The 12908-nt window shown below is 33.3% G+C and overlaps 1 protein-coding gene across 1 annotated transcript; it reads right to left on the reverse strand.

Annotated features, from left to right (window-relative positions):
* Positions 1-6084: 6084 nt before the first annotated feature.
* On the reverse strand, positions 6085-12471 carry LOC117112159. Its single transcript, XM_033255226.1, has 6 exons — positions 12462-12471; positions 11681-11795; positions 11190-11339; positions 10626-10791; positions 8500-10038; positions 6085-6472 (listed from the first exon to the last, which is right to left on the reverse strand). Exons 1-5 carry the CDS (start codon positions 12469-12471, stop codon positions 9934-9936), a joined length of 546 nt encoding a protein of 181 aa, XP_033111117.1. The 3' UTR covers positions 6085-6472; positions 8500-9933.
* Between the last annotated feature and the right edge of the window lie 437 nt (positions 12472-12908).

The following is a 12908-nucleotide window of genomic DNA, read 5'->3' on the forward strand; positions in this document are numbered from 1 at the left end:
TCTCCTGGTTGCTGGCTCCAAACTTGGGTTTCACCTCCTGCACTATGATTCCAGCACTGTTCAACACCTTTGAACCATGAATGTTTGTCATAATTTTGTAGAGATTTATCATCAGCTCTTGGCGATGTATCCACTTCCCTCACTCCTCGGCTCAACAGCATATTTTATCTCGAGTGGGACAATCTGAACAAAATTATGACAAATATTCATGGTTCAAACTGTGTTGAAAAATGCTGGTGGAATCAAGGTTCAAGTGGTAAAATCCGAATTTGAGTTCTGGATGCCTCCTGTCTACAAACGAAGCAAAATGTTCTCCTTAAAAGGGGATATGATCGTGACCCTAGCACCAGTTCGGGTTGTGCAGGGCCCAAATTTTCCGAGGGAGCTGTATTCAATCTGCCTACACTGAAAAGTGTAACAAAGTGCATTCAAGAGTATCATTGGTTACTTATCCTAGTGGTAGCAGCGGAGAGAAACAACTTGTTCCAGGATTTGGTGTCTTTGTCTCAGGTACTAGTGAAAACTTTTCTGTAAGTTAATCATCGCCAGTAGTACCCCTACTGTATACCAGCCAGGCACAGAATATTCAGTCATCAAGGATCTATGGAACCAGTGAGAGGATGCCATCGTGGAGATTGGCCAGAAGTGTGTTCTTAATACTTCTAAACTTTGTGGCTGCAATAAAGCACCCACAACCTATAGCCCAACTTTCAACCTGTGAACCATCGGCTTGGTAACTTCAAGCAAGCTAATAGGCCGATATTCTGTTGCAAAAAGCCTTGTGATTCTTCTTAGATTATTATGTACCACTCTGGTAAATTTTATGATGATCCGTTTTGTGTGATCTTTCTAAAAGGCAGACAAACTACAGTGAATGCATAACCTCCTTGGCGGCAGTAATAATAAAGTATGTGTAGAGCGGGTCCTCCATTAATTATAGTCATTTAAAGAATTACATGATTTTATAAGGGATTTTCTTTGTAAAACATCCACAAAAAAAGACTCATTGGATGTAACTGCATGAGTAGTACAATAATAAATGTACAGTAGATTTATTGTGAAACTAAACATTGCATCAGACTGGTGCTCATTGATGTTGATAGCATTTGTGAACAGGGTGCTTAAATCACATTGGCCAGAAAATCATGGTCATTGAGTTTGACCATTAGTTTTTAGTTTGTACCGTGGTTGGACTGACATTATTTTAAAAATATATATATTTTTATACCATATATTTTTTTTGTATATTTTTTTATACCATACATTAGGCCTATACCATTAAAAATCTCTTTTTCACCAGGATCAGAGCGTTTTGTATTGCATTTTGAGTGTAAATAAAGTGACTTCTCATATGTTTGTAGTTTCAGTGTATAAAACCTACTTAAATTATAGGTCATGGATCTCAATCAATTCCCAATGACAACATTACTCTGAAAAAATGGTTATTAAATTCTTTGTTTGTATAATATAGGTGAAATGTTATACGGTAATCAATGTTCATTTGAAAGACAATATGGCTGCTAATGTGGCCGCTAATATAGCTGCCAAAATGGCTGGGCAATGTATTAAGAAGTCAATGTTTTGTATTGAGAAAATAAACACTGTTTATACCATAGGCCTATATATTAGTTAATAAATTATGCAAATAATAATAAATAACAAATAATAATAAATCATACAAAATATGGCTGCCAATATGGGCGCCAAATGTATTGAGAAGTCAATTTTTTGTATTGAGAACATAAAAACTGCTTACTATATACATTTAGAGATTCATTTGATTGTATATGATTTTTAGTTAATAAATTATGCAAATAATTGATTTTCATTCAAAATACAAGATGGCCGCCAATATGACCGTAAAATGTAACTGCGAGGTCAATGTTTTGTATTAAGAACTTAAAAACTGCTTACTATATACATTTAGAGGTTAATTTGATTTTATATTATTTTCAGTTAATAAATTATGCAAATAATTGATTTTCATTCCGTATCCAAGATGGCCGCCAAAATGGCGCCAAACGACCCCATGGGACACTTTTTTTTAATGGGAACATCAAAATTTGTTCACCAGATACTTTGAGGATTACAAAAATGCTAGTTAAAAAAATATATTCTGGGGTGCATGGGAACCCCCCGTTCCTACTAGACTATATGTTTTTGTCATGATGCAAATTTGATTGTCTAGATAGGGCTTTACAAGTTACATCCTAGACATTAGGAATTATCTAATATTTCAAATATGACAATATTTTATTTGCAAAAATGTCATATATTAGTTACTTGTTATTTGTATTAATTTATAATTTTTTTTTAATTATTTATTTTTGTATATTCTAAATGGTATTTGCTTTTAATTCTATGCTTATGCACAAAGTTTGAGCCTTTTATTGCATTATTTACTGTCATCATCATCATTACCATCATCATTATCATCATCATCATCATAATCATAATCATCAACAATCATCAATATTATCATGAATAATGATCACCATCATCATCATCATCATCATCATCATCATAATTCATTGCACTATTGCTCTCATTATCTTCATCATAATTATATCATCAACAATCATCAATATCATCATAACCATCGACATCATCATCGTAAAAGAATGGCGCTTTAGAAAATGAATTGTTTTGATACATCACCAGGTGGAGTTTTAAATAAACAATACTGTATATGGAGTTGAAAGACGAAGGAAGGAGACTTTAGGCCTACAGTTAATAACAAATGTGAGTACGGTATTGAACATTTTACATCGTTAATTCAATAATTAAATGGGAATTCTGTCATCATATTGCATGGTTATTATTGTTAGGTATTGAAGGCATTGAAAATGTTCTCGACAGAGGCATGCATGGACATGGCCGCATTCTATTCAACAATAACAACAACGTACGTTCCAAGTGACTCGCTAAAACCATCAAAGACCTAAAAACTGATTTGGGGCTTGTTAACTTCTGTTTACATTGTAGATTAGTATCTGTTTTTCTAATTGACAGTATATGAAATTTATTATCAAGAATCTTGTCGTTATCTGGTGCACAAATTTTAATCATGAATAATCGAAATTTGTTATACTTGACAAAAATATTTTTTATATTATTTTTAAAGGACAACTAAAGTGATCGAGGTAGGCCCAAATAACGCGCCGTCTTATCAATTGATATTAATATATCGTCCTGGATAATGTACCTCCATAGATATGGCTGCCAGTGGTGGATCCCAGAATTCGAAATAGAGGGAACCCAGGAAGGGACTTGCACAAACGGCTCCATGCTCTAGATGGCCATAAATGACTTTGAATACAATTTTCTTTTTTTTTCTCCATTAAAAAAAAATAATTTTGAATAATATAGGGGCCGATTGCACAACCCCATCCCCGTGAATTCGCCATTGGCTACAGCTGTCAAAAATTGTATTATTCGAAAATAGAGAGCAGTTGACTATTTTATATTAGTAATAATAATATATTATTCGAAATTTATGAAGTGCCTGTATCCGTTTAAGAGAAAACTTTCATTGTACCCCTTCAAAAGAAAGTCGAAATATGAACGAAGAAAATTAAGGAAACCAGATACAGTTTAAAAAATATATATATTATGAGCAGTACATGGGTGAGTGTCACTCTCTATGTGGCCATGTATGTATCGATACTCCGCATAGTGTGGTATGCTGGGCCCCGGTAGCATATTTTATGCTGTAAATAGCTAAACATTAATTTTTTTTTAATTCAAAAGCAACTAGCCTTGCTCATGTAGAACCCGGGTTACCGTAAGTTATAAACTAACATCGACCCACATCGTCCAACTGGACGACGAAAAAATGTCGATCGAAACGAATTCATTTTGATGGCCAATCCAATTGTGGTCAAAAAGTATAGACGATCCTAAGCCGTAAAATTTCTCCCCATGAGCCCCACCCCAGGGATTTTATTCTGGGATCCTGACCGAGGCTCTAGGTAGCCCCTTGCTTCAGACCCCAGTCAGAGTTGTTGGATCCTCTGTCGGCATTTAAAAAAAATTGTCCTTATTTACGGACATTTTACTACAAATATCCTTAAGTTGACACTTCTACTACCAGCCTATTTAAATGTCTATGTAGGCCTAATTGACAGGAAAAAAAGTTGACCCCATTGAAAATGCGCTGGACTCTGTCCTAATGGGCGTCCCTGGTGCTCATTAATTTTTACTTTTCTTGTTCACAATATTTTATCTTGCTTGTGCATGTTGAGCATTGAATAAATTCAATCAATCAGTCAATAAATATATATCATGAAAAATGTTTGTATGAAGATATAGTTATAGTGTTTATACTTATATCAAATATTTGAATACTGTATTTATGAATCTATATTATACTGTATTCATTTCATCGAATTGTAAACTTTTATACATTTAATTACACATGACAATCGAATGCTAACATAATTTGTTCACACTATTGTAATCTGTTAGGCCTACCCAATAACATTCATTCCGTGGTATGATGATACTATAATGTATGATAATGCTGATACGAAAAAGTGTGAAACACTATTCTGTTGTATCAGCAGCATTGTCCATACATTGCTGAATACGATTATGCTCACTAATTTTTATTTATATATTATGTTTTTGATACTTCGTTATAATTCTTTCTCTGTTTCTAAATATTTTCTAAATATTTTTCTATTCCAGTGAGGTAGACAAAAAAATCCACAAACGGAAAGAATGTCCGGACTCGATCGTGAAAGGGCAACTGTATGAACTTAACCAACTACTTACATATCCAAAAACGTTGTCAATAATCAAGCTTCCTGCAAAAATTGTGAATATGAAAATAAATAAAATATAGTGCGAATTTTATTTTATTTTTTAAATATTTTCATTTGCAAAAATTTCAAAAATAATGTTAGCAATGTGTATTAATTCTTGTAGGCTTTATGTGTATAATAATTTTATTATTACTACTACTAATGTTTATTTTAATAATAGAGATAATAAACCGTAATATTGTTGCAACGACTATAGATACAATGATATCAATGATAATAATATTAATAATGGTGATAATAATAAAGTAATAATGGTGATGGTGATATTACTGATAAAAATTATAATAATAAATATGTTTCCCTTGTTGCTCCTCTTTAATTTTACTGATTATTATTTTATGTACTTTTTGCGTGATGTATATTTATGCGTTTTATATTAATTTTAATGATATATATTTATAATTACTGGATGGAAGTAGTTCTCTGACATTTATTATAGTAATTAAGTTTACGTAGAGACCTGGCCCTCACATTTAGCTGTCTTGGCTGCAATAAAGAATAAGAATAAGAATAAGATACATGTAAGATAATAAGATATACAATTTTGTGGATTAAAATTCTATTGATTTTTGCTAAATGTTATACATATTATATCCCAACTTGATTTCAATGCTTGGAAATAAATATTAAATGGAATTATGCATTTCTTCTCATCTTATTCAATGTCTGTGTTTATTTTAATAAATTCAATAGCTAAAATATCCTTATAGGCTTTAACTAAAAGTGAAGAAGAATTGCTTTATCAATATTAGCTACTTTATATATATTAAACTAGCAATGAAATCCAGATGAAATCTTTTCGAGGACGCCCTCGAAAAAGACACAAAACCGGAAATGACGTGGTTGCTAAGCAACAAGTTCATGCATAATCATGAATATTCAGTAGCACCTGTTCTAATTAGACTAACAATAAAATCTTTTTGGTCGATTTTGTCAAAACTGAGCTAAAAGTTTTTATTGTTAGTCTAATGAGCACAGGTGTTACTGAATATGCATGAGCTGTACCCTAGCAACCGACGTCATTTCCTGTTTTGTAAAATTCGACGGCACCTAGCTTGCTCTGAACATTTTCGTAATTTGTTTGCATTATGTGAATATTTGGAAATATTCGTGTTTATATGATATAGAAGTAGCCTATAATACTGGTACATTCGATTCGAACTGATTATTATTCGATTATATACTGATTGATATAATGAAATGTATATTTTTTAATGATATATTATTAATGCAATTACGACAAAGAAGCACAATGATATATTTTAAATTACACATCAGTAAACTTTTATTTCTCACATATCGGAAAGGTTGCATCAGAACTATATAAACGTAATAGGCCTATAAATAAAACACAAAGATTGTATTTTTATATAATATAATATAATGCTTAGGCCTAACTATATTTAAGTATGTAATATTGTTCGGGAATTACTTGTTCGTTTTACAAGAAACATAATTTAATTTAATTTCGATGATTCAGTGGTATAAACCCGAATAAATATCCGCGTGCGATTATTTGCAGAAGACCAAATAAATCCGGCTAATGATAGTGTGTACTGGCAATTTGATATGCAGCGTATTCCGGTGACAATGATTGTACATCGATCTCGCACTTCTTGATGGTTCGGTAGATTTGACCTGAGACACTGAAAATAAAATAAAAGAGATAGATGTGTATAAGAGACAGGTGAAACACTATTCTGTTGTATCAGCAGCAACAAAGTCTACTGGAATATTTTTGTGTAATACACATAAAATAAAGACAATGGCTTTTTTATGTAACTTTTTATGTAGGCCTATATGATTTTAATTCATATAAGACATCCCCCTCCCTCAAATTAAGAAAATTGTACACAGTTAAAATGAACGAGTTATTGGTCTTGACAATCTAGACATTGTTTCGTTATACAGTACAAATTACAGTACAGTATAATAAAATTCATTGAAAGAGCATTTAAATTTGATTAAATGAAGGGCCCCGCCTTGGGTTACAGGCACTTTTTACTTTATTTATATTTTAGTTTTATTTATTTATTGATTGTTTTCTCGCTTCCGTGATATTCCATCTGCGGTAGAAGTTCGGACCGCCGAAGCCTTTAGCTATGACGTTGGCCTTAAATTTGGAAGAAGAAGATATACTATACTAATATTTTGCAAATCTTTGGATTTTTTAAGCAATCTTGGGATTCCTACAATACAGCACACTACACGCTTTACTTACCTATGTACATTTTCCAAACTTAGGAGAAACACCATTCCGTACTTCAATAGGCCCATTTTAGGAGACGTTTTTAGAGACGACGTGTCTACGATATACAGTAGTTCACATACAAGCTTGCTTTTACCGTAATTTGAATGTTATCAGACAGGTGCCGCAACCAACCAGCCAGTTATCTGAAAGAACATATATATATATATATATATATATATGGTATAGAATACTTAGAAAATACAACTAAAATGCTAATAATATATTGAACAACGAATACAATGCGCGAAATATATACAATTGAATAAGTATACAAAGATTTTGGGAACATTAACGGCATTAAGATCACTTTATACTGCATTCTATTTCCATGAAATTGTATACTTATGCGATTGTTATAGGCCTATTTCAATTAAAGCGCTTTTTACGACCGACAGATTGTTTTTAATCACTATAATAGATAATAAGTCATTTTCCAAAAATAATAAAATGCATTTTAAGTTAAATCTCTTGATATGTGTCCCATTGGGGAATAATACGCTGTTTGCTTCAGTACGACGGGCTGAAGTTAGGCAAGAATAGTTAGTTAGAAAAAAATGCATTTTTATGTAAATTTTAGGTAAGCCAATATGATTTTAATTCATGTAAGACACCCCCTCCCTCAAATTCAGAAAATTATACAGTTGAATATGAACGAATTATTGGTCTCAAAAATCTAGACATTGTTATACAGTACAGTATAATAAAATTCATTGAAAGAGCATTTAAATTTGATTAAATGAAGGGCCCCGCCTTGGGTTACAGGCACTTTTTACTTTATTTATATTTTAGTTTTATTTATTTATTGATTGTTTTCTCGCTTCCGTGATATTCCATCTGCGGTAGAAGTTCGGACCGCCGAAGCCTTCAGCTATGACGTTGGCCTTAAATTTGGAAGAAGAAGATATAGGCCTACTATACTAATATTTTGCAAATCTTTTGATTTTTTAAGCAATCTTGGGATTTTTTAGACTCAATCTTGGGAATTACGGTACCATTTTTCCCAGTGGTCACGCTGCTTACATGCTCCTACAATGCATATGCACAGACCCCCACTAATTCTATGTGTATCCGTGTATATTGATAGCAGATCTGCCGTTTCTATAGCAGCCAAATTTGTTAGGCAAGCCTCTCCCACTCTCTTACATCTCTTATTCTTATAATGGCCGGACCACTTGCAAAATGCTCCCTATTATGTTGTTACTGTTATTAACATTTTCACTCAGATATTCCGGTTTAGTGCCATATTTTAAGATTTTATGTTTACAAATAGTCCACAAAATGAACGAAATTAACTCTCTATAAACCGATATTTGAGCAAAGTCTACAGTCTGAAAATGTAGGCCTGAACAACAATATAACAATGGATGCCGCAATTAAATCTAACACATGCCTACAGTACAGCACACTACACGCTTTACTTACCTATGTACATTTTCCACACTTAGAAGAAACACCATTCCGTAGGCCTACTTCAATAGGCCTAGTTGAGGAGATGTTTTTAGAGACGACGTGTTTACAGTAGTTCACATACATGCCGGGTTTTACCGTAATTTGGATGTTATCAGACAGGTGCACAACCAACCAGCCAGTTATCTGAGAGAAAATTGCTGCCAAAGACAGCAGTGTCATACTAGGCTAACTACAAATTATTAGTTCAGGGCCCACCCCTTATTAGCGCCCACCCTCGAATTGGTCTAGCCACTGGGGACGAAACCTCACCACCAGTCCCTCTTACACCTTCACTCTGATCGGAAAGTAATGATGTGACGGCGCCAGAGATTTCTCGATGAAGATCCAAACACCCTGAGACTGTAAAAGTAGTGTTCGCTACGAATTTTTTAGACGAGAAGTCCATGATCCTGTTTGCTGAGTACTAAACCAACAGGTCTAATAGCCTCCCATCTGAACGAACAGAAAGCCCTAATCCTTTAATATTGTGGCGCCATGGCAAAAAAATATCAAAAAATAACAACCCTCACCTGGATTGGAAATAGCATCTGACAACCTATAGAGCCACTATCCCTCCTTCTAAATGATTTAAGGTTAGTGGGTGAGTAGATACCATACCCATGCTCTGCATGGTTAGGGTAAAGGTGAGCAAATTTTTCTAAAATTAAAAATTGTCAAAAAAGTCTTCAATTAATTTATAACAAGGGCTTGAAATGCGTAGACTATAGTGCACTACAAAACACGCACATGGCATGTTGAATATCTATTTAAATATAACATTCTAATGACATTGTGGTGCAAAATTTGTTAATAAATGTATACAATAAAGGTTCTATATCATCAAATTTATATCTTGGAAGGTAGAAAGTGATCTCGTGTTCACCACAATTAACAACTGGTTCTTTTGGTTTAGGATAAAACCGGAGCATGTTATCCAATTAACTAACATTTCAATTTTAACTCCAAATACTCTAGTCTACATAACATACATGACGTAAAATGATCCAAAATGAATTTAAAATAACTGAAATGACCTTCGTAATAAAGGTTTTAGCAACAAATTTTCGTACGACTACCAAGATACAAACATGCAATGATGATTCCTAATATCTGAATAACAGAGTTCCAAAGGTAAAATCATGTAAGAGGCCTAAACTATTGAGATGAGAAGTATTTTAAAAAGTCTGATAAAAAAAAAATATTCTCAATCCCGTCATTTTCTATAATTCTACTGGTACTAGGCATAGGCTATAGTCTCCGGTTAAGCTGACCTTATGTCAAAATATTAGGCCTATTTATTTTGCAGCTAAAACTACCCCACGAAGAACGAATTGTATTAGTACAAATAATGGTTCTTTGGCGTTCTAGACACGATATTCCGTGCCACAGAACCTGTTCAAAGAAAATCTAACCCGCAGGCACCGCGCGCTGATTTTTTCCTGCGTTCATTGCCAGCAGTTTGCCTGCGGATTTACGCTCAACGGAGTGCACTTCTCGCAATCGGTACTGTACCTGAAAGAAAACAAATATAATGTGGTCAGACAACATTCGAAATCGTTTCTTCAATTAATAATAGCTACTTGTAACATATTTGAAATACAACGCTGGACATACGCCCATGAAACTCTGCCACACAGTTAACTTTAAGCTATGTACAATGATATACATCTGTCTCTTATACACATCTAGATGTGTATAAGAGACAGTTCGAATTCCGAGCACACGTTGGCGAGTTCGAGCGTTTCCATCGCGTCGGTGCCCGCGAGACGAACGATCTCTGCCAGGACCATGACGGGTACATCTAGGATATTCATTGGATGAATGAGAAACGAGATTCACCAAGTGTTGCGTATCGTGTGTGTGTGTGTGTGTGTGTGTTATATATATATACACACATACATATGTATACATATTTATACACATATGTATATATAATCACTCGTCAATTTAGTTTTCAGTCTTTTATAAGTATGGCTATTTTATTATGTATGGCCAAATAAGGAGTATATATTTATTCTGCTAAACATTGAACAGTTGTATCAAAGGCATGGATTAGATTTTTTGTAATTGTACATCGGGTTGGTTCGGCTTTGACATACCGGTTGGTCGCATGTAAGGTACCATTCTCCTCGTTCTAAATCCAATGGTTCGGTTAAGTTAGGGTAAGAAAACTTCGACAGCACTTGTGGTGGCATAATTTCTCCAGTCACAACTTTCTCTTTTACAGTGACAACAAATCTTCCTGTTTTTGGATCGTTCTGCGCGCTATAAATAATTAACGTAGTATTGTCAATATAAAATTACAGTGTAATATTAATAATTTACGGTTTATTATAATACATTATATTATTTATTATTCATAGCTGTAACTCGCTATGCATAGGCGACAGAGATGCTTAAAAAACCTTTCTACATATTAGCAGTTTCAAATTGGATATAAAATAAATTCACATTAGTCACTTTAGTCACTTTCCATGCTTGGATCTTTTTCAAAGTATGTGCCAGCATACATATGTGCCTCCTAAAATTTAATGACAATAAAGAGTGGGGTGACAATTAAAGGGAATCGGGTGTGAATTTGATGGTCATTTAAATTTTTAGATCCTAAAAGTAGTCTTACTATTTAGCGCACTGTATTTAGGCAATCGAAGCGTAAGACTTACCCGTTATTATCAGTAGCTGTGAAACTGAAGGCGTATGTTCCCTCATTCCATGCGGAAAATGTGACGACGGCTATGACTCTGGTTGAGGGCGGATCTTTGATGTACTCAAACGTCATCTCATCGGGCCAGCTTCCTTGTATTTCAGTAATTCTACATTTACAACAATACTTCAATAAATACGTAATCACAAAGTGGTATGTTACTGTATTCATGAAGATACATTTTAACGATCGCACTCACACATTAAAATGATAATATTTAAACAATTGATAAATAATAATAATAATGAATTATTATTATTATTATAAGTATTAGGCCCTATTATTATTATTATTATTATTATTATTATTATTATTATTATTATTATTATTATTATTGTTGTTATTGTAATAAAATGACTATGTGTTTACGCCAATAAACATTTATGTAACATTTATGTTAGATTGAGACACCCATAATTTGAAAGAATGTCATAATGGTTGTTGACGTACAGGTTACCGTCACTTCCAGGAGGAATGTAGGCGGTAACTTTGCCATGGTAGCGTTCACCGGGAGCTATTATTGTACATTCGTCTATCTCAATTACAGGACCAATGCAAGACCCAGCTGAAAGGCAAAAATATTCAATACACTATATACTTATACGTATATAACATGTTGGTGATGACCTAAAGATAGCCTATCCACGTATACTTCAATATACAGTATAACGTAAAACTTAAAATAGATCTAGCCCTATGTTTCTTTTTAGGACCCTTGAATGGGCTTCTTTTTGAGATTACTTTTGCAAACTAAAGAGATGGTTTTTTTTTAATGAATGCTGTAAGTATTTGGAATTGCTACTATATGACATTTTTAACTATGGAATTCCAAATTTAACCATGCTAGTACAATAAAAAAAAAATATTGATACACGTTATCATAATCATCCACATAATCAAAGATAAGGTCAGTTTGAATGAAGAACTATCTTGATTAACAGCCCTTGGGCTTCTTTTCGAGATGGGTTTCTTTTCGTTTGCAAATTACTTTTGCAAACTAAAAAAGAAGGGGGGGGGGTGCTTCTTTTGGGTGCTTCATTTCAAGATGGGTTTTTTCTCGGGTTCAAGCCCATTGGGCTTCTATTCGAGGGTTACATCATTGAAGCGGATTGAAATTGTAACCCTGAAGAATGGAGCAGGTGCTCCCGAAATTTTTTTTAAATAAGATCTATGTTTTAGGTCACGTTTTGAAGAATGTTATTGTCTACTTTTTAAATTGTATATTACTTACCTCTCAACATTACATTACGAATATACAATATACATTGTACAGAAGAATGTAAACTTGTTTACTTTATACTTTGATTCCACTACAAATTTATTGCGTATAGTCAGCAGAGCTGAATACACTCACCAGGTGGATAATGTGGATGTGTACAACTGGCAATAATATCAGGCAGATATAATATTTGCAGCTTCCTGCCTTCAATACCTTTATTAAAACTTTGCCTTTCATATGTCAAGTCCCATTATATCTTGTTATAGGCCTACATTTATTTGTTTAATTTAATGCTTAGTACAATGTAATTGCCGCTTCCTGTTCCTACACAGGTTCGAATCACACTCGCATATTTTCCTTCTTTAACGTTTAAATACGTTTGTATTACAAAATAGAAAAATATATCCAAAATGTAGAAAAATATATATAAATATAACAATAGAAAAATATATATACAAT

The sequence above is a fragment of the Anneissia japonica genome, unplaced genomic scaffold (assembly GCF_011630105.1).
Source record: "Anneissia japonica isolate Jap-2015-1 unplaced genomic scaffold, ASM1163010v1 scaffold2707_len876726_cov182, whole genome shotgun sequence".
NCBI lineage: Eukaryota > Metazoa > Echinodermata > Crinoidea > Comatulida > Comatulidae > Anneissia > Anneissia japonica.

Excerpts from the sequence above, each read along its gene's own strand:
- LOC117112159 (XM_033255226.1), bottom strand. Across the intron at positions 10,792-11,189 it reads ACAGCTACTGATAATAACGG|CGCGCAGAACGATCCAAAAA; the intron begins GTAAGTCTTACG and ends AATTATTTATAG. Across the intron at positions 10,039-10,625 it reads ACCTTACATGCGACCAACCG|GTACAGTACCGATTGCGAGA; the intron begins GTATGTCAAAGC and ends GTTTTCTTTCAG.